Source organism: Phoenix dactylifera, chromosome 5 (genome assembly GCF_009389715.1).
Source record: "Phoenix dactylifera cultivar Barhee BC4 chromosome 5, palm_55x_up_171113_PBpolish2nd_filt_p, whole genome shotgun sequence".
In the NCBI taxonomy this organism is placed as follows: domain Eukaryota; kingdom Viridiplantae; phylum Streptophyta; class Magnoliopsida; order Arecales; family Arecaceae; genus Phoenix; species Phoenix dactylifera.
The window spans coordinates 6,188,173-6,214,893 of record NC_052396.1 but is presented as its reverse complement, the minus strand read 5'-3'; the positions used below and the strand labels follow the sequence as shown (position 1 = coordinate 6,214,893).

At 37.1% G+C, this 26,721-nt stretch overlaps 1 protein-coding gene and 1 long non-coding RNA gene across 2 annotated transcripts; one reads left to right on the top strand and one right to left on the bottom strand.

Moving 5' to 3' along the window:
* Positions 1–1,959: 1,959 nt before the first annotated feature.
* Positions 1,960–8,575, bottom strand: LOC103711122. Its single transcript, XR_604724.3, has 4 exons — positions 8,451–8,575; positions 8,193–8,325; positions 6,714–7,093; positions 1,960–2,319 (listed from the first exon to the last, which is right to left on the bottom strand). It is a non-coding gene; the product is annotated as an uncharacterized LOC103711122 (long non-coding RNA).
* Positions 8,576–10,663: 2,088 nt separating this feature from the next.
* LOC103711123 (zinc finger CCCH domain-containing protein 17-like) lies at positions 10,664–25,854 on the top strand. The gene is given in 10 exon segments (XM_008797140.4): positions 10,664–11,346; positions 11,349–11,495; positions 11,599–11,694; positions 11,774–11,863; positions 12,035–12,136; positions 12,272–12,418; positions 14,155–14,274; positions 14,410–14,469; positions 25,229–25,326; positions 25,415–25,854. Coding segments are annotated over 10 exon segments (1,284 nt in total). The 5' UTR covers positions 10,664–11,064; the 3' UTR covers positions 25,557–25,854.
* The last annotated feature ends 867 nt before the right edge of the window (positions 25,855–26,721 follow it).

Sequence of the window (26,721 nt, the reverse complement as noted above, 5' to 3'; positions counted from 1 at the left end):
AAGGTATTGTGGGGGAGGATATGTGTAACCCTTTAAGCCAAGCTTGCAGCACCGGCCATCCGTGAGGCTAAATTAGCTTTTGTGGGGTCTCAGATAATGATGGTTAGATGAATGCCCACCACGTCATTGATCATCTATAAAACAAGCAAACCCTTCTTCCATCCCTTGGGAAGGAATCTTGTATCGAGCCTTTATACCCGTCCTTGTTTCGAGTAGTGGGCACTTTGCAGCGATATTTTTGGTTGCACGCGGGTGGGCGCGACTTTGCCATCCGGCTTTTCCCTTGGTGCCACTGTATCATACTCACCGGCGGGCCCTCTGAAGGTACCTCTAATTGCAGGGAGACAAAATAATGAACGTTGCGTGCTCGTGTTAGACTTGCTTCGATATGATAAACACTCCTTGATGCACGTGCACTACAAGTATGGGAGGATACTTGAATTAAGTAGCTCGAGTATGTGATTAACCTACAAAGCTACCAGTAATAAAGTATGTTTTATTTTTAAATTCATCGAGTAGAAGGTGTTTTTTTTAATACTTAATGAAGTTGAGGTGGATACTAAAGCTATGAATGACTACAAAATGAGTATTTCCGAAGAGGATGGGGAGAATCCCAACCAAAGAACTTTTTTTCCTTTTTTTTTTTGATAGAAAAGGGTGGTGACCCACCTAGAATTTAAGGATGTGAGCAACCAAAGAACTTGTAATTGACAGAAAAGAAAGCACAAACAAGGCTCCACTTTGGACAAACATGCAAAGCCAGAAAAATAGGCACCAAAAATAGGAAGGAGTACCTCAACATATATAAAATGAACACAGCCAACCGGCAATAGGAAGTCTTAAATCTTTGTTAGCCTTTTCGGTCATGAACTTATTTTATTTTATTTTATTTTTATTTTATTTGTTTTGGCGGATTCATCATACAATGCGTGTATGAATACATCCAATAAGATCAAAAAACACAAACTCATGGAGCACCCGTGGCAGCTCCCCCTCTTCTGATCACAGAGTGTATCCTAAATGGTGAGCCGCGTAAACAGTCGCTCAGTCGGCTGTTCTGTTGGCCTTTCTAAATACATGCTTGGCCTGAAAAGCCACTCCATCCTTCATCATCATCTCTATATCGAAGATCAAGAAGTAGTCCGTGCTCTCGCCCCTCAGACCTCCTTAAATCCACTTGATCACCGTAGCTGAGCTTATTACAGTCGGAACGTATCAATGCAACAAAAAAAAAAGTTGCACTCTTCTCCTACCGCCGCTCTCCTTCCAAATGCACCGGCAGATCACACAAGCAAGGGAGGTCCCAAGATCTCTGCCATGCAGATTTAGCTCTCCTCTCCCTACAGAATCCACAGGATTGGAGAATGTCAGGCCTTCCCCTAATTCAATCACTAAGCTTAATGCTCAACCCAAAGAACATCTCAAAATTATTTCAATATCAATATGAACAATAAGGTCAAAATCCAAACCCCATGCGCTAGGAGCGAGCAATTGATAATGATGAAAAATTCTCTCACATGGAATCCCATTGTCTCTGTGTTTCGCAATATGGAGCATTGATCCATCCATATGAGTGCTGTGTATGAATTTATAGTTTTACTGTCAAAACATCGGCATAATGTAAATGCGTGTGCTGTGTCAACCGGTTTGGCAGCGATACAAGGCCATCCACAGTTAATAGTTAGGAAGTTTCTCCCCATCAACAATTTGCAAACGTATTCGTTAAAGTTTTTCTAAAGAAATGCCTGACCAAGATGCAATCACTGCAGCACAATGTCTATCCAACTCTCTTGATTAAAGTCTCTCTGCTCTATTCTTTAATTTTATTGTCCGTCTCAGCTTTCCACTGCTCAAATTGAGTTATAAATTAGGAGAAAAAGATTAGAACATTTACTACTTGGCCTCATTTGGTATAAAATAACTAATGCCATTAGTCAGAAATTGAAATTAGAGTTAACATACATGAAAGAATCTAGCTCTATTTCACAAATAAAAAAAATAGATATGTCGATAATACAAAAGACAAGTAAAGAACACAACAAAGACGATTCGCTGATAATGATAAAGAGTTTTCTACAAGGGTTTAAAGGACAATCACAATTAGGGAAAATAAATTCCCTTTTCCATTCAGTCTTGCTTCTACATATTGCATTCAAATTTCTTTCTTTTTGCCTCGCATATCCTCCAACAATCAAACCACAAAGCGGCACATGGAGGCATATTGCACATAATGTGAAAAGAGAAGTGCCTGACTCATTGGAAGAGGACTACTGCAATGCATTTTATCCTACTACCAGTTTCTTTTACCTTGACTTCTAGCTATTCAACCAAAAGGAAGAAATTAATACCCAACCAGGAATGTTAGCATAATATACTATATGCATATATAATGGACAGTAAAACATTGAAATATATTGTAGCTACTGCCATTACCTTCCCAAGCATTATTTTTCTATATTTGTATCAAAATATGAAAATGCTGAAGTAATTTTAGAAGGAATGTGATGCATAATGAATCTTGTTGTTACTAAATATGAAATATAAATGTTGTGGAGAAGAGATAAAAGAAAGGCATAGATAATATATTAGCAATAATTATCAAATTAGGAGAATTATATGTAACTTTATGTGGAAGTATTGGAATTTTATACGTTATATAGAAAGTGGAAGGTCAAGAGATGAAACTGTTCTTGCATTGGGTTCCAATCAATTTATATGGGGCAATATTGCTGTTCTTTCCCTAGAGCTTTGAATCAAAAAAGGGAACTCTAACCATGCAAATGCAATTTGACTTCCTGTGAACATCTTAATTTGTATAACAAAAATATCCCTAAAAATAAAATTAGATATTCTAAGACCAAGTAGATACTAAAATTTTACAAAAGAATAGTGCAAGAAGAGCACCAACATAGTGCAGTTCTTAAAGTCCTAATTCAAGAAAGTGACCGGGCATTACATTTCACCTGCCATCTAATACACTTGGGTTTGATACCAACATCATATTCGAGCAAGAGATACAAAACATTCTAAAGGCAGACAAATCAAACCAAAGAGGCCATAGTGATTATGTTAATCCTTTTGTTAACTATAGGTCATCGATAGCATTCATTAATTATAAATCGAAAACTACCGCAGGTCTACATATCAGAAAACAATATTTTCAAACACTATCACAATAAAATAATAAAAGACATATTGACAAACATCTGGACGCCATAAAGAGCAGCCTTCCATGAGAAAACAAAGGCTCAACTAAGGAAGCCTTCCTGGCATTGCTGTTTCAGCACTATGGCGAGCATAGCAACACGGCAGAGGGGCCTTTGGACTCTCATTGGATAATCGATCTATACCATGCCACCTATGTTGCTGAAGAAGAGATAAAAGACCTAATGCCAGATGGTAACTACTGTCTCAAGCATCAGCCTGATGTGAGAACCATTTGTGAGTAGAAGCATAGAAAGAAGTGAGGACAGAACAGCCCTTTGGTGAAATAAGGGAGTGGAGGGCAGCAAGATAACCCCTCGGAGAAGGAAGCAGAGGAAGGAAGAGTAGATTGCAGGATAAAGCCATCAGTGAGTAACCTAACTGGTTCACCCACAACTGATATGTGAAATAATTTGAGCCCAAATGCTATTTGGCTGGACCCACTTTTATGAACCCAATTAAGGCGAAAACCATTTGATCTCGACCTTCCAATTTTTATATAGGGTATAGATTACTAAGGCTTAGACTAGCAAGTAGCAACCTTGACACTACAAGTAGAAAGCACTATGTAATATAGGTTTTGCTCCCATCGTGCATATATGCCTAGATTGTCTTCTAAAAGTAGTGAACAAAGACTGCATGCCATCCAACACAACATGTGGTTAAACTTCATGAGGTCACACCATGTTCTTCGAATAGAATGCAATGATGTATTTAACACTATTAGTAAGGGATGAAGTTTGCCATCTTGAAGAAATGATCCAACACATTTAAAATAATTTAGACTCTCAGTATGCTTTCTCATGAGCATATTCTCCATGTTCAATCACATCCATCTTCAGAATGCAAATAAATTTCTCAGCACCATCTACATCCTTCCCCCTTGAAACACACCAACAAAGCAGACAATCAAGTGGCAGTGCCTAAATGCTATGATGACCCCCTCCCCCTCTTCTAAATTTTATGGTAGACTGGTAACCAACTTCATGTTTCCTTAGTTCACATAATAATCCATAAAGATCTCTCATTTTGTTTGTATTAAGCCTTGCCGGTTCATATTCAGGAACACTTCCAAATAGCTTCAACTTTTCAACATGCCCAGTTTAGCGTAAGCTCAAATTAGTCCATCTGCTACTTGGATATCATATGTCAATTACTTGGTTTTCATAACTTGAACCATGTTTCAGAACTTTAGAAATCCTTCAGACTCATTGATGGCTGCCATCTGAATCATATTTAAATAGCTTAAATTTACCAACACTAAAGCCAGCTAAGTACTTGATGGAACTTCTAAACATCATTCAACTTGTCTAAGATGCCCTCTTTTGCATAAACTCAAGTGAATAAATCTGCCACTTAAATATCATATGTTAAGTAGTTGGATTTTCATCACTTTAACTATGTTTTAGGACCTAAGAAATCCTTCAGAGTTCAGACTCATTTATGTCTGACATCTGGGTCGTATTTAGATAGCTTAAATTCACCAAGCTAGGATAAGCAAACATTAGAGCAAGCTAAATACTCTATGGGACTTCTAAACAGTTTCAACTTTTCTAATATGCCTTCTTTAGTATAAACTCAAAGCAAATACATTTGCCATTTCGATATCATACATCGAGTACTCCGATTTGCATAACTTGAACCATGTTTCAGAACTTAGGAAATCCAGCAGACTCATTGGTGCCTGTTGCTTAAATCATGTTTAGATAGCTCCGTTCACCAACTTAGTGTAAGCAAGCTCTAGATCCAGTTAAGTACAATATTGAGACATGATTCCCAGTATGATCATATAAATTATATGCTAGTGAAAGGCTACAAGATTTTGAGCTTCATTATGCTTCTATATCTCCTCAAGAACCTAATCGACCTTGTAAAATGATGCCAATCAGCATTCCTGAAGGAAACCAATAATTGATTTCCCAGCAGAAGCATAGATGATGGTCTAAGTCATGTTATCACCTGATTCTGAAATTGACTTTGAAACCTACAGCTTATAACAATAAGTTTTAGGATAGTTATTCAGCCATGTTAAGAAAAATACTTCTGTTTTTGTCTTTATTGAATAAAAGATTCTAGTTTGGCTATTTTAGATAGATATTTATTTCACAAATACTTTAGTGTTTTCATATTTGTGGGTACCCAAACTAGTCTACTAGTCTTTTTGCAACTTGTTTTGTGAAGTACCTGCAAAATCAAGTCATGTGGATTATAGGAACCACATGGTAAACTACATGAATTTTACATGTTGACACACATTATTCAGTTTTAAGAAAGCTTCAATTATCTATGCAAGCATGGACATGGCCTAGCATATAAGATGTTTGATATAGGACGAAAGAGAAAATGATAGAATGAGACTTAAATATCTATCTAAACTACATGAGTTTAGGATTTTGTCTTAAATATCCATCATATATATCCTTCTAAATGTCATCTACTGATAACCATTAAAGTTCCATCTCCTAATCCTTCCATCTAAAATTATTATAAAAAAACATAGTTTTAACCTTCCAGATCTAACTCCTCAACTATATCAGAATCTAAATCCTACAGCCCAACCCTAGTCATCACATCAATTAAGCAAGTTAATCAGCAAAGACTTGAATCTACGCTACATCCTCCTTGATTATCAACCACAATACACAATCTAATAACTCCTTCAAAACTAAAGCCCCAGATAAGCAAACAGCCACCTTTCCTATACCAATGTCAATATCGATCTTTTTCAGAATCACATACATGAGTGGCCTGTTAGCAAGATAAATACTACACATCTAGAAGAATTACTTTGCAATTTCAAACCTAACACAAAAGAATAAAGATATATATGAAGAGATATTAAAGTATCCTAAGATGGCATCGAAAAATATTTAAAAATAATAATTGAAGTAACATCAATGGGCTAAAATGTTGAGGATCAAAGAAGATGAAGGAAAATTTATCAAAATTTTCCCATTTCTTGCTTGAATATTACTCGGATTACATCAAGGGTCCACCAAAATGGAATTTTAAACCCAAATTGCGAGCTGGCATTATTTTTTACCTTTAAATAATTAATCAAAAGATAAATCGAAGTCAAACATGAAGAAGCACCATTACTTTAGGCTTTTGAGTTCTAGATATAATGAAAACATGGAAGCAATGGAGAGAAGAATTTTTGTTTAAATGCATGTCATTGTGGCTTTGATTTTTGACTGTCCTTACCTATGCAACTGTGCTCAGAAAAAAAAGCAAATACATGCCCTTTGTGGGCCTTGAAGCTCGTGAAGTTACTTTAGAGATTATGGGCAAAATAGCAAGTTCTTTCTTGAGTACCCTAGATTTTTTATTATTCCTCTTCAAAATCACATGTCTGATGATTCAAGCTAAAAAGGTCCGTATGTCGGTTTAATTTGTTACTTTATTTATGAAGAATGTCATGAGTAACAACCAGAGGACAAGTTTGTAAGAAGAGGGGCATATAGCTGCATCACATATATAGTTTCAAAATGATAACAAAAATTGCTCACCAAAGATACGTCTGGATGGAAAGCCTTAGTTGAGAAGAGCACTTCTGGAGGCAGTAAACTGTATTGCAATCAAGTAGCAGACACAACTTCTAATACAACAGGTTTTCCATGATTCTTTCTTATATTCTCACGTTCGACCACCATCTTTCCCTGTTCATGTATACTGACATTTAGAATCTCCAAGCACTTTCTAACCACTTCCTCTACACATCTAGCTACTTCTTCCTGAAATGCTTCTATGCCACTTAGAGGATAGATCCTTCCATCCTATATTGCCATTAGCACAAATGAGTTATGCTAGCAGTCTTCTTTTCCTAGATCACGTTTGACATGGATGTGTTTTGATCCCGTGCTCCTCTTTCAGCTCTTCATCCTGATACCTATAACAAGAATAGCATGTTAACTAATCTCTGCATAATAAGTGTACATCTGCTACATGCTGTTTGTCCTCTTTACTTAACATAGTAGTTATCTAATTCTGACAAATTAATTTCAACTTTCAATATCATTCAGTTACCACATATCAGTCGTAAAAAAATTTGACATCCTTCAGTACCTTTTCTTGCCACCCTGTTCAATTTTATCCTATTCTTTCACCTTATTTGATTCACTGCATTGGTTTAATGATTAATCTGAGCACTTCCCAATTTTCGCACATTACAGGGGGTAAGAAAGTCGGACTTGCACTTTTAGCACTCAGTAAGAAGCCCTTGCTAGCTACTTAAACAGCCATGAAAAGTTATAATGCATCGCTTAAATGGACCATCACTTGCTTCAGATATATCATTTATCCTGTGAAGATCTTATGACAGCCTAGCACCAACTTCCTATAAGGATTATTAGAAAGCTCACTTTGTTGTGTAATTCTCTACAGAAGTAAAAATTGTTTCCTTTGAAGAATTCATTATAAAAAAGAAAATTACAGAAGTACTGAAGAAGAGAAAAATAGCGGGTGGGCCTTGGCACCACAATAACCTTGCTCCATTATATCTTGGATGTCACTAGTTTGAAACATAGAAACAACCTATCTGCATGCACGGAGTGGTAAGGTTGTGTACATCTGGCCCTCCCCAGATCGTCTCAGACCCTGCAGTGGTCGAAGCCTCGAGCAGTGGGGCGCCTTCTTTTTTTTAGTAGGGAAATTTTCGAGTAATTGCACGAATGAGAGCTCAGAAGTACATCCAAACGTACGCAGCATGTAATTGTCAAAATCCCAAAAATCCAATGAAAACATTCAAATAACCCAACATGAACCAAATCAAAAGCACCTCTCCATCGGAGCCTCGAGCGCAGTGGCATCAAATTATACTATTCACAAAGAACCACCGATCACGTAATAGAATTCAAAAAAAAGGTGAAAATGTCGACTGAAACCAATGAAAGCATTCAAATAGAACTCCAAATGCATCACAATGCACAAAGGCAATCTTTTTGCCCCTTCAAGGCAATATGAACAGAATAAATAGAGCTATTACTCACAGCTCCATCGGAAACTCAGGCTGCAGGCGCTTCACATTGCCCTGATGTCTAATCGAACTCTATGATTCAGAAAGGAACACGTTCGAAAAGTCAAAAAAGGGGCAAATTTTGGCTGAATCTCCGCCACAAACTCCTGAATTTTTTTGGGAAAAAACATCCATCAAGAGATCGAAGAAATGAAAGCAACAATTTAGGGAAAAAAGTAGAGTAATTAGCAATGCAGAAGAGAGAGGCACGAAGATGGAAGCGAGATGGGACCTTGGGGCTCAAAGCGGAGCAATCGAGCAGCCCCTTTTCCGTGGATGAAAGCCCCAGCTTCGCGAAAAGCGGCCGAATAAAGCTGCCGGAAGTGGACGATTTAGGCCCGTTTGGCGGAGCTTTTGCAGGGCCAAGGCCCGTTAGTAGGGTTAAAGGGGGAGAAATTCATTGAGCAAATAGAATATTTTTAATTTAGAAAATTATACAAATAAAAAAAATTTACTGTTCTGATTGAAAGGCAAATTAGATTTTTTTATAAATATCTAAATTCTTATGTATTATCTCATCAGAGTTCTTATAGAATAAAGTTCTATTAATTTGGTAGAGCTGTTGGCAGCGAAATTTTCGGAAATAAATTTTTTTAAAGTTGAACTTTTATAAAAAGCTATTTGCTGTTTAGTAACTACATTTTTAAAGTATTGTATAACTTTAATATATGTTTGGCAAACAAACTAAAAAAGTACTTTTAGTACGACAAAATGACCATAAAAGATATTGTATAGTATTATACAATAGAGCATAATAAAATATAATATATATTAATAATAAATATATAATATTACTATAATATAATATAATATTATTATAATATAGTGTATGATATTATATACTGTAGCATAATAATATAATATAATTTGATATTATATAACATAACATATCAATATATTATAATATAATGCAATATAATATTATATTATAATATAATAATAAGATATAAAATATTATAATTATTATCATTATATATTAATATTTTTATTAATATAATATTTTAGGAACTATTTTTTGTAATTATAATATTTTTATTATGGGTATTTTGGTCCAAAAAGAAAAAAATTATAAATCAAAATAATTTTTCGATGCATGCTAAAAGTGATTTTCCGAATAAGCTTCATTTTGAAGCTTCTCTCAAAAAGTTGTTTTAGCTTTCTAGCAAAGCTAAAATAACTTCTCGATTTTTTTACCAAACATTCCTATTTCATTCAAAAGTACTTTTGGAGGGTTAGAAAGTGGTTTCTAGCCCACCAAAAGCTTTGCCAAATGGGGCCTTAGTATTCTCACTTTTCTATCGATATTAATTTTTATAGGGTTATATATAAAACTTCTAGGTAAAGTTTCCACCAGCATGCCATATTAGTTAGAATTTTACATAATGATATTTATGTAAATAGTGATTGTTTGATGATATACAAAAAGAAAGGGATTTAGCTGGGCCTTTCTAGTTCCACCCTAAATTGTATGGATAGAAAATTAAAGAAAAAAAGGCCAACCTTCTTGGTAATGGACAAGGGGAAGCTATCAATTTAACCAACCAAATAGTGGTAAAAAGAGTGATGAACAAAGTTATTTGATTGAAGGGTTAAAAACATATTTGATCTGCGTTTATTTTATGGAGAGGTGAAATAAAGTTAATCATATGCCTGTGACCCAAATACCTTCTAGTTTTTCTTTTATTTTTATCTTTGAAAGCTAATTTTGTTGTTATAATTTACTATCCCCCACTTTCTAAACCAAACAATGGATAACTTTATTTATATATTAGAAAATCAGAAATAAAGGTGGCATTTATGACCTAACCTACTAACTTAACTCAGAGCCAACCCAATATTATCATATTTGGATTTGGTATGAACGGATCTAGGTCATAAATGGGTAGATCCGGCTTAATTTTTTTATTAAAAAGATCAATATTAGATTCAGAGTCCTAATTTATTTAACTTGTTTTAACCCATTTAATACATATATCAAGTCATACCTTGACTTGTTTAACCCATCTAACATGATTAAAATCTATTTAACTTATTTAAAACTTATTCAATCTGATTTAACCTACCTATTAAATGGATCATGTGAGTTAGGTTAGTTGTCAGCTAAAATTGTTGGATTTGGATTTAGATTTTTGATCTATTTAATAATTAGGTCAAGTTATCCAATTTAACCTCCATTCAATATGATTTGACCTGATTATTAGTTATAGTTTGGGGTGGTTATAAATGCTTGAATTTATCCACACCCTTACAAGATGACTAAAACTATATATAGAGGTTGTAAATAATTAAAATATATCTATTCACATCCCTATAGGATGACTAAAATTTATATGTATACTCAAAAAATAAAAATTTTATGAAAAAAATCTTAGGAGTTTGGAGAATTGGAGGGTCGCATGTACGGCGGCGATGATAGTAAACGGACGCTAAAAGGACCGACTCGACCCATTTGTGGTCCGTACACGAGTCACCTGACGAGCCACGGCGACGGGGCAGCGCGCGAGCGCGATACGCCGACAGGGAGTAGGATCAACACCGGCCGGAGAGACGGCGTCCGAGACGGTGCCAAGAAAATAGAAAACCAAAGAAGGGCTTCGCTTGCCTCCCTCCGTTTCTTTCCTCGCCATCTCTCCGACCATCATAAGAGAGGGAGAGGACGGGAGAGAGACACCACGAGTTCTCAGATCCTCTCCTCTTGGATTCTTCCCAATATCCCTCGCCTGCCGATCTTCCCTCTCCCTTCTCGATCTCGATCGCCGGAATCTATCGCAGTCCCTCTCTACCCATCACTCCCCAAATCTTTTCCGTACTAGGGTTTTGCTCTGAGTCTGCCTTCTTTCCTTGATATGGACATCGAGGCGGACGACCGGTATGGCAACAAGAGGGTCCACCAGAGGATGGGTTCCTCGGCGACGGCGGCGGTCCCGGACAGGGCCAACAAGGTCTGCTACCACTGGCGGGCGGGGCGGTGCAACCGCCACCCCTGCCCGTTCCTCCACAGCGAGCCGGCGGCGGCACCAGCCCACCACCAGGGCCTCGTGTGGCGGAACCCTAGCGGCGGCGGCGGCGGCGGCGGCGCAAACCCTGGCCCCCCCTCGAAGTGGGGGAAGGGGAGGGGGGAGGGGCGGCGGGGCGGCTCCCCACCAAGGTCCCAGACAAGGTCTGCAACTACTTTCTTGCGGGGAATTGTACGTACGGAGAGAACTGCCGGTTCTTGCACTCATGGTTTATAAGTGATAGCTTCTCTCTATTGACCCCTCTCCAGGGGCACCAGAAGGTGGCTTTCTTTACCTCTTTATGCTCCTTTCTCCTCGGTTCATGTTCTTTTGATCGGCATCTTTGGTGGGTTTTGGTGGTTTGATCAGGAGTTATCTTGGCAGGTGGTTACAGGGATTGCACTGCCATCAGGGTCGGACAAGTTGTACTCAGGGAGCAAAGATGAATCCGTTCGGGTCTGGGATTGTCAAACTGGGCAGGTATAAATTCTCCTGGCATTCTTTGGCCATGGAAGATCAGAGTCATACAATATTTAATCTATCATGTCTGTGATAATAGTGTGTTGGGGTCATTAATTTGGGAGGCGAAATCGGTTGCATGATCAGCGAGGGGCCATGGGTATTTATTGGTCTTCCCAATGCTGTTAAGGTGAGATTGTTTGATAAAATTTGTTCTTTATTTTTCTTGGTAAAGTTTGAAATCCACATTCAGTCTGCTTGCATTTCGAATCGCCTGTAGTAGCTTGGATGTGGATAGTTTTGTTTGCCTGGTGGTGAACATTGTTGTATCCGTCTCAGTTTTGCTTTGGTGGTCATGCAGGCATGGAACACACAAACTGCAGCAGACCTAAGCCTCAGTGGACCTACTGGACAAGTGTATGCTTTAGTTGTTGGTAGTGAGATGCTTTTTGCTGGGACACAGGTATTCCCTTTTCCCCTTAGGTCATGTTTCAAAATTCTACCTTAATTTTGTATCGAGTTAAGTGTAGATGATACAGGTCAACTTGTGGCACCATGCCTGAAAGAAAATCTCATGTCTTTCTTCTCTCGGCTGCAGGATGGACGTATATTAGCATGGAAGTTCAGTGCAGCAGGGAATTGCTTTGAACCGGCAGCATCTCTTAGCGGCCATCGACTTGCTGTAGTTTCATTAGTTGTGGGAGCAATGAGGCTCTACTCTGGCTCGATGGATCATACCATAAAAGTAAATTTTTTTATGATTTTTCCCTGAGTTTAAAATGCAATATATTTATAACTAAGTTGGTTGAAAGGTTCACAAAATAGTACTATGATCCATATTGGTTAGGTCAGGTTGGTACAGTGTCGTACCATTCCATATTGACATATAGTATGCATGCTGGTACCAATCAGGTGCTGGCGAGAGCAAACAAGCAAGAAAGAGATAAGAAGAAGGTGAAGAGAGAGAGAGAGAGAGAGAGAGAGAGAGAGAGAGAGAGAGAGAGAGGAGGAGGAGGAGGAGGAGGAGGAGGAGGAGGAGGAGGACCTCCTAGAGAAGGGTAGCGGAGGGTCAGAGGTCATCAATTGAGGTTGAAGGTTGTTGATTGGGACTGGAGCTATTAGCGAGGTCTCTCATGGCATCGTCGCCAGAAGATGAGGGGATTAGTAAGAGGGTGAGGCGAAGGGATTGGGGGAGATAGAGGGGCGAGAGAAAGGGTGATGGCTAAGATTTCAAAGAGTAGAAAAAAGAGAGAGATCAACTAAATGCAAGGGGAAAGTTGGGGATTTTATAAAAGAGCCCACGTTGGTCTGGGTGAGCTGGGTTTGAACTGTCAAAAATCGAGCAGACTTGGTCGATTCATCTCGATTTGGGCATGTTCAAACCTTGTTTTGTTTTGGGTGGTCGAATTGTCTTGGTTCTTGGCCAGTTTGGTTCAATGCACCTTGCATTACTTGGTTTGGGATAGTTTGGTACATCCTTTTGTTGTGTTCCATTCAGTGGGTGGGTAATTATGATGTTGCTTGTGTGAACCTCATTAAAAACATATTACTACATACGATAATCTAGTGTTGTTAATTTCATGTGTTTGATTGATTCTACATCGTTTTATCATGAAATCTTGAATCTACTTGACCACTAAATGTAGCCTTTTCAGTTACAGAATAAATTTCTCACAATACCTATTCCTCTTGATGTTTTATTTTTTTTAAAGATTATGTATTGGCAACATCCTTTGGTTTGGTTTACATTGCACCATACGGCTACTAAACAATAATTGGCTTGCATCACATTTTCTACCATCCCGATAAGGTACCAATACGATACCATTGGGTACTATGCAAGGGTTGAATGAGCCTGTACAGGTTGGAACCAATCATTTTTGCCTAGTTTTATGTTGTATCGACCTGTACCACCGGGTTACCTTGGGTGTGAGAAAGGGTCTCCCGACGTTATGTCGGTATGGGAGTTGTACTATTCCATGCCAGATGGTTTGTACCGGTAAGGTACCGATAATGGTACAATACCTGGGATCGGTAATGAGTATGGTACCTAGTATTGGTAATTGGTGTACCACTATAGCGAACCTTTGTTTAACAACTGAATAATCCATATTTACTTATGTGAATTTGATTTGTCAAGTTGTTTCAATCATTGAGATGATCGATCTGTATCTTTTTTTGTTTAAACCTCCGCACCCAATGTCTTTTTTGACCTTTAGCTCTCAAGGAAGAGATTAGAATTTGCATCACCCTCCTACCATAGAGGAGGTGTCAAGGTGGCAAATGGCTGGAGCATTATGGCAGTTGGGGGATGCAAGATAATGTACAAAATTTGTGCAATTGATTGTTGACTTTGATGCACAGGATGATTTTGCTGCATCAAAATAAGATGTTTCCTTGCCAACTTTCCTCATTTTTTATTTACTTTACTAGCATAATAAACCCTTTGTTTGATCTTGTAAACATTTCATGATCTTTCAGGTGTGGGACCTTGGTACTTTACAGTGCATCCAGACCCTTACTGACCACACATCAGTTGTTATGTCAGTACTTTGTTGGGATCAATTTTTATTATCTTGTTCACTGGACCAAACAATAAAGGTCAGAATTTTTGGTATATTTAGTGTTAATCACTTATCTGTACCTGTCACTTTGGCTTATCACATCTTTTCTACAGTTAATTGGCACTCAGTCATTAGGACTGTCAATTATTTACTAACTTTTTTGTCTATGCAGGTTTGGGTTGCTACAGAAAGTGGAAATCTGGAAGCCACTTATACTCATAATGAAGAACACGTACGCCTCTATATCCTAGAACATATACTTGTGAAATTGATTGGCCTTTTTAAATGTTTTCACTTTTTTTGCCAATAAAGAACCTTGCTTTGTAAACTGACAAAATTGTGATATGGTAACATTATAGTGCTTGCTCATATATCTCACTCTGTCACTTCTGTGCAATCATTGTATATGTTGAAGCTTTAACTTAGAAAAACTGCTCAGCTTACTAAAACTAATTATTTCTTTGTTTTGTTTGTTTCTGACATCAAAACAATGTGGTTTCACCACTATCATAAGTTCAAACCATGAAAATCACTAGGATGAAAGGTCTTCCATAGCTTGATATGTTAATTAACTACTATTAAATTTTATTAGAGCCTAATTGAATTTTGAAATCTTCATTAGTATACGGATTATTTTGAGAGAGAATATGTTGGAATGTATTTCAGTTGTCCTGTAGGGGAGGTCTTTGTGGGCTTTGTCATTGACCCAACATCAGGTTTTATGATTTCAAGGATAAGAAAAATTAAGATCCATATTACAGATAAGGACTTAAAGGAAGCATAGCAATGATTTCTGGTTGTGATGTTTTGCTGGCCTGAAGTTGGATCTTGAGGTGTTGAAGCTCCTATTCTCACTTTCTGAATTATATGCTCATGTACAATGTCTATTGTTTTCTTATAGTGTGGGTTATGTTAGGTCCAGGTACCTCCAAGCTTGGATGTGGATCAATTATGATAGGTATTCTAAGTTAGGTCCAGGTACCTCCAAGCTTGGATGTGGATCAATTCCTTTAAAAATGAGCCAAATCCTACCCTTCCAAGAATCATATTAGGTCCAAGTTCGGCCTTGTTTAGGAGAGATTCCAAAAGACCCATTTAGTGTACGAGTCAGGTTAGGTATTCTAAGACTTGCACCCTACCTAATGATCGGTTATAGATCATGTCCAGTTAGGGTCCCAAGTAGGTATCGGTAGTTGATAAGCTTTATTCCCTTCATGCCATAAAAACATTTCATTGGCGACATAGATTTAAATTATAATTAGAAATTTCATAAAAATTGTGGGGATATCAGAGGAAGTCAAATTGTCGTGTTCTAGTTAGCTTGAGTTCATTATTATTGGCCCCGTACCTTATTTGTATTATATGATTAGATCAAGTTAGGTTTGAGTAAGGTGCACTTTAGGTTCAAGTCCTTGCTAGTTTGTGTTGATTGTGTTGGGCTAATATTGGTACGGGCATGCCAATATGCTGTGGTATCTTGCATGGAACAAGGTGTCAACCTGTGGCAATGGCACTTAAAACTTTGATCGTTGGACCCATACTTCGGATCTCAGCGGCATCCCTAATTTGCAAGCATATACATTCGACATAAATGACCAAGACACTTTCCTAAGAGTCAACACCTGAAGTGAATAAGTCATAACAAGTTTCCAGAGACTCCAAAAAAGTCAAAATATGGATAAAACTTAATAACATATTAAATGCTCATGCATATTCATGGGGAGATGGAAAGATATCCCCAAACTACAAGAACAAACTATCGATAATTCACTTCATGAAGAGTTCTTCATTTTTAGCCCATGTTGAAATTTGATTTGGGCTTGGGCTGATCTGGGATCAAGTGCTATGCCTAGACATACCTTTGGTGTCAGGCTTTGAAGATTCAGCTTCATGACTTGTAAGGACAGTGTTTTGTTAATTAAAAAAACATGTTTGAATTTGTTAACAACTTCGAAAGTGTTTGTTAAGGTTGGTGGTGTTGGTACGGCGGACCCTAATCTAAATGTGTCTCTTCCTTTTTCGCAGATAACTAAATTACCTATCAGTTTTCAATCTATTTGTCAATCAGGACTAAGATTGTGTCAGGTTATAGAACCACATTTAATCAGATGTATCATGTATAGATTCAATTATCGTTATGTTGAAAAGTTATAATGTTCTTAATATTTTAGGTTTTATGCTACATGCAAGTCTTATCCAAGGAATTTTGGTAAGGTAAATATCATAGCTGTGCTATTGTCCTAGAGGGGAAAATACAGTGATGCTCTTCTGTTTTTATTACGTTGGAACCTCAATAGAGAATACTTTTTTTGGTTTTAAGTTTGCTGTTATAATGGTCAAGTATTTCTCTAGAATGAGGTTTCTGTTCTGAAGAATTGTTGTGTTGGACATTTCAAAATCCTTTTAGGTTGAGATGAAATTTAATTTGGTAAACATTGCCACATTTAATAATGTAACTAATCTGCAAACTTCTAAAGTTTGTTCTCATATCCTAGCATTGTTTGTTAAACTTTATGTTCTTAAGAACAATAGCAAAATAGAGTATAAGAAAAATGTTATTGTTGTCATTTGAGCGAGTTGTCAGGATCATTTGATGCATGTTCACATTGTTTTCTATTTTATAAACCATGTGCATCCTGATGTTCTTAACGGAAATACTCCTTTGAAAATTCTTTGTGGATGGTCATGTGCTAGTCAAAAATTTGAAGCTAATGATGATTTTAACAAAGTACATCTATTTCAGGTAATCTAGCACAAAAGTTAACTATTGAGTCTAACAAATAGGTACCAATCTAATAAGATAGAAGAAAGAATTCTCTTCAATCCTCAACTGGAATCTCTCAGAATAAAATAATAGAGAATGCTACTAATTATTGAAGGCGGAGTTCGCTTTCCTTATCATTAAAGATCTATAAAACTATTACAGGGGTCCTCTATTTATACTATTGATGTATGCCCTTACTTCCCTTACGGAGTCTAGGTCGGATTGCTTTTTTAGTTAAAAGAGGTTACAATTTCTCCTAAATAGTAAATGACTAGTATAAATAATTGGAAAAAGCTAAAATCTTTCTGGAGCAAGATATTGACTTCCATATTAACTATCTTTTGTCGCGTCACTTAATTCCTCTATTTAGGAAATTTAGCTTTGCTAAATTAAAACTGAAGGTGGGAAAACTTTTGCTGCTTCATCTCTCAACTTAATTACCTTGCCTTGCTAGGAAGTTGACACTTCATGCTATTTCTTGGCCTATTCTTTTCCTCGGTCCCCATGGTCTTAATACTGGTTTCACTGATGACTTAAATTTTGAAAAGCCTCAGCTTAGTCTGGATGTTCTCGTGGAGACCTCCAAGGTAATTTATGAAGACTACATGATCATCAATAGAGATTCCTAGACAGATAACCTACTTACTGGATTCATGGTGTAGTCTTGGACATATTAATCATACTTCTGGTAGAGATACTACACCTAATCCATCGATCTTCTTCATGGTCGATGGGGCAAAATTGCTTCTTGATCAAATTTTTGAACATCCTCCTTGTAATGTCAGACATATCATGGTTTTTCATGTAGGAGTTCCATTAAGTAAAAACATGGCTAGAAAGCTTCGAACAAGTAGAAGCAACCTTCTAGACACTGCCATGTCCCTATATGGTAAAATAAGTCTTCAAATGGTCCAATCAATTATCGAAGTTCTCACCATTGACAACTCCATCATATACAAGTATCTTGATTTGAGTGTCGATTTTAAGAGGTTGAAAAGGAGGTTTTTAAGTACCCGTTGGTTGATCCTCCTCTTTGCTAGATGGCTGGTTATCATCCCTCGATGTTGGAAACATCATTGTCATAGGAATTTCAAGTGTTTGAGCTGAAGGCATTAGTCGCAACGTGAGCTTGGTGAGTTGTATGATCTATTTCTCTAGTTGCATGAGACGTCCCTTCGCATTATCATCTGCTAAGCAGCTATTTTCATTTTTTTCCTTCAATGTACTTAGGGTATCAAAAACTATTCTCTCGTCTGCTTGTTGCTTAAGGGTTTGGATCATACATCAAGACTCCTATGCTCTGATACTAGCTTTAATCCGATTAGAAAAAAGAAAAAAATTTCAACTCACTCAAGTTGAATATTCCAAAATTAAATAATAGAGAAGATTAAGCATTTTTTGAAGGAGTGGTTCTAAGCCCTTTACTTTCATTAAAGATCCATAAAACTATCGCAAACAGGTCCTCTAGTTATATTAATGAGGTCTAAAATCTAGGTTTGATTTTTCTTCTAGTTAAAAGATATGACAATTTTTCCTAAAAAGTGATTAACGAAAATAATCATGCAAAAGTTAAAATTTTTCTGTAGCTAGATCTTGAGTTCTACATCAATTTTTCCTAGTATTGCATCATCTAATTCCTTCTAGATTGAAAGATACAGTCCTGTCAAAAGTTTCCAAAGTTTGCAAAATTCGGATTGATTGGGCATTTTGGAGGCTTAAATAGCCTCAGCATTGGATCATCCAGAGCTTGATGAGCCTATGATAGATCACCACATCGTAGATCTTGAAGAGTTATCCAATTTCAAAAGAAAGTACCCCAAACAGCCATCATATGTGAAAGTAATGCCCTCCAGAATTTTTGCTACATGAATTGCTCTTGGATATGGTGGATCTCATTCCTGGACCTATCTAGATGTACTCGAAGTTGCCAAAATGGTATGCAACAGATTTGGTGATCCTCCTGGATTAGATAAGTTGCTTCACATGCTCCATATTATATAATCCTTTCAAAGAGAAATCTCTAATGCATATATTTGGCAAAGGGAGTAGAAGAAACCTTCTGAACAATCTGCATAATCAACTTCAAATTCTATGATCCTATAGATATTAAAGTTATTTACGTGGAAGATTGCATTAGCACATTTTTCTCATTAAATTTCGAATTTTGTTTCTTTTGTTGGCTTAAACCTAGGTTATCATTAGTTTTCTTGTACTTTGTATTGCGTTTGTCCCAAAATCTCTGGTTGAAGTTTCTTCTTATAGTGGCCTAAAGGGAAAAATTGTGGATTTAAGGCTCTTCATGACACAGTCCATGGGAAAAATTTTCCACTTTACAAAGGAATGTGCTATAAGATGTAGGTGGATTTACATTATCAGGTGTCATTATAATGGTATATTTTGAAGTCACTGATTGGGACATGCATAAACCTATCATGTCAACAACTTTGAGATCTTTGGTAACTTAGCATAAGTTGCAAGCTTGAAATTTTGAGTGATAATCAGCACCAGTTCTTATTGACTGTGCTAGACCTGATTGGCACCTACTGGTCGGTACCAAGTCAAAAAGGGTCTAATACCTTGTTTGTTCCCATTTCATTTTCTCTTCATATTGAATTAGAGAATAAGAGTCAAGGAAGGACTTTCACTGTAATCTGTTGGATTCAATAAACTTTTGGTTAAGCCTAGAAACACATTAACCCATGACAACCAACTCCCTCCACTCTCTCTTTTTTTTTTTGAATTTTCTATGTGAAAATTCTCAAACATCACTAAAAAGGAAGGCAAAATTTTGTTTGTCTGGGTTGTCTTTTAGAAATGCTGCATTTTTTTATTTAAATCTCAACGCTTCTCTATTTTTATAATGTTTTCATAAATAATTATTCAAAATAAACTAAAAATCATTTCTAGGAGAAAAAATCCCTAGTATGAACAAGCCCAAGCCATAGAAACATTGGTGATAACTGACAGTTTCTGCATCTAAAGCTATGATTGCTGGATATCATATTCCAAGCAAACTTCAGATCTTGGAAAAGAAGGTCAAACTGGTCTAAAGCTTAAAAATTTAGATCGGGGAAAAACTCACAGATGATGGAGCTTTGGGAGTAAGTGGCTAGGCCTGGTGAATTTCTGGTAGGAGCAGGGAATGATGTTTCATTGATAATTTTGATGTCACACTAATCACACAATTTGATATAGGAAAAAAGTTGTTGACATCTTCTCTAGGTTCAAGACATCAAGGAAGGAAATGTAGGAAATCTCTAATTCCATTAGATTAGGAGCTCGAATTCTGGAGTATACTTCAACATAAGGGTATGAGCACTTTGTGGTAAGCATAACACCAAAGCAAGTAGTACATTATATTTGAGATCCATGCACAAACCAACACAACTAAGAAATAGTTGGCATGGTACAAATGGTGCATACGCTGTGCCTACAAGATTGACATGTATGCATAGGCCTACATTGTAACATGTTGTGGTAGTTGCATTTGATGCAATAATAAAACACATGGATGCGAACAATATTCTATATATGGTCTACTATAAAAGGCAAGGGTATATAGGAGTTAGAACTAAATTCCGCATCTTAACTAAATATTTTATTCAAGATGGTCCAGGATGCCTCCTTGTTCATTCCAAATTATTACTAGCCTTTTCTTGAAGCTTCTTCAATTGATGGAAGTAGAAATAACATTGACGTAATTGAATAGTTGGAATGAATTGAAGTGAGGTGTTACACAGTTCGTTTTTAATTTAATCCATTCTCATTAATCTTTTTTATTGTTTGAAAATTATCAATCGATGAGTTCTTCAATGGATTCAAGGATGGAACTCTGGCATGTATGAAGAAATTTTAGGGAAGCAATATACTTTTCCCCCCCTAAATCCTCCAATATTCTCATGAATCAATGAAGTATTTGATAATTGTTCATCTGTAACTTTCATTTTTTTCCTCGGTTGGGGGTTGAATGGCCTTCTTAAGCACATTGTGGTTTACCATAGTGAAATATTTATCAAATTGTTCTTGAAACTATTGATAACAAGGACAAAATAATTTTCTAGAAAAGGGCAGTTATATTTAAGTTTTCATGAATAGAACCCAGAATATTAAGGAAACCATTATGAATACGATAATTTGAGGTTGATAATATTAAGCAATCAATTGCTAATATCCTGATGATGCTTCTAATAGATCTTGCCGATTTAAGAAAAAATAACTATTTATAAATAAGTCATTTGTGATCAATTGTGGATGCTATATTCTGAAGTTTAAATTATTTTGCTGCTCATTGTTGCTTTTTTTATATAAATGTATTTTTTGATAATATTATGTGAATTATTAAAAATGATGAAAGATATGTGTCCGTGCGTGCTTGCCTATATGCATCTCAAATATGATTGTGATCTTAGTTGCATCTTTTAGTATGTTTTACGTAATATTATGTAGATTATGAATGAAGTTTTTCCTTTTCTCTTTGGAGTTCAAGTTTTAGTTGATCATGCCTATAAATTTTTAGATTTGTGGCACCTGTCCTTAACTTGGAATGGGATATGCCTATGGACAAAGAGACCCTTATATGAGCCATTTGCTTCAAACTTAAATGCAAGTTAGGGGCTAGCAGGAAAAGTCACAAGGTCCCTCTTTAGGGTGGTAACCATGGAAGCTCATCTTGTGGACATGAGACATCGGTCATTCAATTAGTGCAGTTTGATCTGCATGGTAAAATTTAGATGATGAAGTATACAAGAGACCCAAGGATTGGTTTCTTTAGCGTGAAATACATGTCTCATAATAAAGATACCTCCCAAACCAGTAAACAAATTTTAATTATTTATAGAATTGAGAATGAATCATAGTGGAGAAATGTCCGTATCAAGGTCTACAGTACTGGAATTGGCACCCGTGCTTGTAGGTTGGTGGTACAGTATAGTACGGTATGGTATGCCCTTGTGCCATGTCATTTTGGTGCGAGGAACCGGCAAGGGAGGGGGAGAGGGAGAAGGAGAGAGAGGTAAAGAGGGAGGGAGAGGAAGAAAGAGAAGGAGAGAGCGGGAGAGGGTGGTGGAGAGAGAGAGATAGGCAAAGAAAGGGGGAGAGTGAGAAGGAAAGAGAGGAAAAGAGAGAGTGAGGGAGAGCGAGAGGAAGGGAGGGAGAGGGCGGCGGTGCCGAAACAGGGCTGAGGGATGGGGGAGAGAGGGCTTTTGAAGCCCTCTCTCCTCCGTGCATCGGACAGGGGCAGAACCCCGGTTTCGAAAGGAAATAGGGGCTTCTGCCCTTTTTTCTTTTTATTTTTTTGAATTGTTTTAAGTGAAGTTGGCAACTGTTGCCAACTTCACTTAAAAAAAATTGCATAAAAAGAAAATAATAAGTGAAGCCACTGCCAACTTCACTTAAAACAATTCAAAAAATATAAAAAAGGGGCCGAAACCCTGTTTCCTTTCGAAACAGGGACTCTACTCCTGATCCGATGCATGGAGGAGAGGGCTCCAAAAGCCCTCTCTCCCTCTCTTCCTTCCTCTCTCTTCTCTCCTCTCTTTTCGTCTCTTTCCTTCTCCCTCTCCCCCTTTTTCGTTGGTTTATCTATTTGATGGCCAGAACCGTCCCGGTTGATTACCGATATGGCTCAGTACGCCCCGAATCAGGTAGTTTGGGATGGTTCCACCGTCCTTGGTCAATGTATTTTCAAAAATGAATTTCAGAGAAATATTGTTATTTCTAAAGAAATGAGCTTCATCATGCTTCAAGTACAACCAAGTGAAAGAAGAGAATTCTGCATAAAAGAAATAAGCTTCACCATGAATCAACTTCAACCAAGCAAATGAAAGAGAACATTTTATATGTTGCCTTCGTAAACTAAGTACGCACATGAACCTAGATATTTGAATGGAGATCAGTTGGGGAGGTATAGTTAAAGCAACTAAGCAGAAAAGCATCGATTATTTAGTAAGCCAATATCCATATGTAAAGAGAGTTCAGAAGAGGTAAATCAAGAATACCACTACAAGTAGTGAAGCCTAAATATGAAGACATGATTCAAACCTACAAAGTTAAAGGTCAATGGAAGATGCTTATGTTTATTGTCTCAAGGGAAGTACTGGAGAAAATGTGGCTTTTGTGCTTTTAAGGAAAATTGTTCATTGGTAACTGCCAGTATACTGGTTGAAATTAAATTATAGAAGTTTAGGAACATGAATAAAAGTATTACAAGGGGAGAGCACCCTATTGCGAAGCAGGACAGGAATGAAGAATTGTGCACTAGCAGGAAAGAATTGGAGATGATAACACAAGTACATGCGATGATCAAGAAGAGTGGTGAAGGTCATGTGGCAGCATGCACTTGACAATGGAAGGTTAGTCAAAGGGATGCATATTAATAAATGGAACCAGAGAAAATTGATGGGTTTTTTTCTTGGTAAAGCAAGGATTGGAGTCAAAATGGTACCTGGTAAGAGTATATAGACAACAGTTCATAGGAAGAGTTCAAGCACTGATTAGGAATAAAGAAGCATCAAGCATCACACAATCACTAGAAACATCCACCCTCTAAAGGTAGTCTTTCACAACCTTTGCAGGAGGACAGACAAGAGCGAGCTGTAAAAGCAGAATCTACCTCAAGAAAATAAAAATCAAATTCTATTTTCCAAAAAATAAATATTACGAAGTAATGAGATAAGGTCTTTCATTTGAAAGCCTAGACTGGGGTTCTAGCTCCAGCCACATATTAGTACTTCTGTTATGTTCTAATTATGAGTTTAACACAAATTGTACAATATAAAGCATTGTTCATTGTTTACATTCACCATTTATGCCTTTATTTAGTAATATATGAATATATTAAAATAGTGCAAGATTTTTTTTAATAAATAAATTACTTGAATTAAAGAATGATTGATCATATACTTTTGTTTGTTGCCTAGGTGATTGCCTTGGATATAGCTAAGTCTATTGCTAGGGTCAACTGGGCTATTTTTTGATAACTACGCTCTCCTCTAGTCATCCGTAGCATATCTCCTCTCCAATCACCCACCTTCAAAAACTCTTTCCTATATCCTCTCTGCCTATAGCTTTTAGATAGCAGTTTATAGTCAGCCTGCCTGACATATCAATAATTTTGTAGGCCGTTTTATGCGGTGTCAAACATTGATATTTTATGCACTACATATTTGAAAATATAATGTATTGTTTGGATTTGTGTGGATACAGGACATTCATGTATTCTTGTAGTTTTTACCTTTAGGTAATCAAGGCTGAATCTCTTCGCATATCATATGTTGTCTATGATCCACCATTCTATTATCTCATACCATGAGGAATTTCCTAACACCTTCACTTTTGAGCTCAAAATGCTTAACAGACTTCTTTGTTGCATTCATCTATCATTTTCTTGTGAACCTTCTTTCTGCTCTGGTGTACTTGATGCCAGTTTCTCCATTAGCATTTCTTTCTGTATCTTTACCATCTGCATACCATGTAGAGCTGAAGCCTCTTGATATTCCCATTGCCTTAGGAAAGGTCACTTGGTCATGCACCAAGTTTTGGACATTTAAGAGGTGGTGCTCACAGTTGTTCTTGGCTTTACAGCTGTTATTGGTTATGAAATGGTTCATCTTAATAAAGTTGCTGTCTTTTATGGACTCCAAGTTTGCTCATTATGGTGGCCCTACGTACATAAATTCTGATATGATTTTCATAATCTAAATTAGGATTCTGTTCTCTGAAGCATATCTAAGTTGAGATGTTAATGTGCTTCAGATAAAATTGTAAGATAAGATGATGCATACCAATTTTGTAATGTGCCATGACCTACTGCTAATTCAGATCATGTTATAGCAGATTTAGGACTTCACAGAGAAATGTTGGCTACAATGATGCTAGATCTGCTTATGTATGGATTACTTTGTAAGTTTCAATGAGGAGAGGACTTCACATTTCTAAATCATTAAATGGTAGTGTGTATGAAAAGATTTTGTTGGTGCTATAAGATCAGCAAACAACTAGAATTTGGCGTGTACTCATTGAGCTTAATGTTCTTGTCTGTCTTATGGTGAGACAATGGATTCTTTTTACTCTATTGTATATTTTATGATTGCTTTGATGGAGTTGGTATCTGTTTGTTTTAGCAGTTTATCTAGAAATGCAACGTGTTTCTGAAGGTAGATATTAGACAGTTGCATTTTTAATTCACCACGGTTGCATGTTACTTAGTTATACATTTATCCTTCTTCAGGGAGTGCTCGCACTTTGTGGTATGCATGACGCTCAAGCCAAGCCAGTTTTACTCTGTTCATGCAATGACAACAGTGTCCGCCTCTATGACCTTCCATCGTAAGTATGCATATATGTGATCTTGAAAGTTGAGACCAAACTAGTTTCCTTGGACTTAAAATGAAATCTCCTTTTGCCCCTTCTCTAGGTTCAGCGAGAGGGGTAAAATCTTCTCCAAGGAGGAAGTGAGAGCAATACAAATTGGTCCTGGTGGGTTGTTCTTTACTGGAGATGGGACAGGTGAACTGAAGGTGTGGAAGTGGTTGACGAAGGAGATGCCAACTTCATGAGTTAATGACAATCCACTCTTTGTATTCTATATTCATTTTCTTATGTAATTTATAAGGGATTTCTTGAAATGCAATTCCAGATGTATGGCGGCCAATTTTGATATTTTGTCAATTGATCTGTTATGTATTCCCTGGAAAGCACATTGTCTGAACAGAATCCGGACAAACGGGATTTAAAAGCTTGTTCTCAGTACTTGGTATACAGTTAACAGTACAATCTAATTCAGGTTCCTGGCAGCCTGGGTCAGGTCTGGAGCTAGCAAAATACTATATATTGAGATCTGATTTCCCATTGCAATCTTTATATACAACCTGAAAGATCTGATTTCTGTGAGAGAAAATCAATTCTTAGGCCAATTTATTGTACCACTTGTGAGTTGGAACTCCAGCCGGCCAAATCAGTGGGTTCTCAAAAATTCTTGCTGATTGAGCTGTAACTAATTCTTATGGAATGAATGAGAATCCTTCTCTACGGCCTTCTTGGACAGGTGGAACCAGCTTTAGCAACCCAATGCTGGACCTAGTTCTTGCAGTTTTCTTTTGAGACTTGTCTCTGCAGCCCCTGCTCTGCCTCCATGAGCAAAGAAAACCAACAGTGTACCAAGGCTGAATCCAGGTCGTGTGAGGGTGAGGGACCGGCCCAGAAGGAAACTGTGAGATTAGTAATGAAGCTCTGCAAGGATAAGCCGTCATGATTTGGTATTTCGAGCAGCAGTCGGTTTGCATGCCATCCTTGGAGGGGATTGGTGTGATTCATGGGACTCAACCAATTGGCAAGGGTGGTTAAAAATCCTCGTTTGCAGTTGTCATGCAGGCGCCATGCTAGGTTGCGTGATCTAATTGCTCCGTAACTTCTTTCGAAAAATACCAGTATGCAAGTGCAGTGTGTATTAATTGGAACAGACAAAAAAGTGAATGTATAATTTAATAATAACTAATCACTTTTAGAATGTGTTAGGCATCACTTTTTATTTTTTGAATGTTAAAAATTAAAACAATAGTGATTGGGCTTTACTCGATAGGGGGGCCCACCTATTGTCTGGGCCCCACAATCCTGGTATCCCTGGTAAGAGATTCTAATGACTAATAAAATTGTGATGCGCAGTAGTCTTGGCTCTGACATCAGTTATCACGGACTTATAATTCAAAAAGTTTAAATTATTGG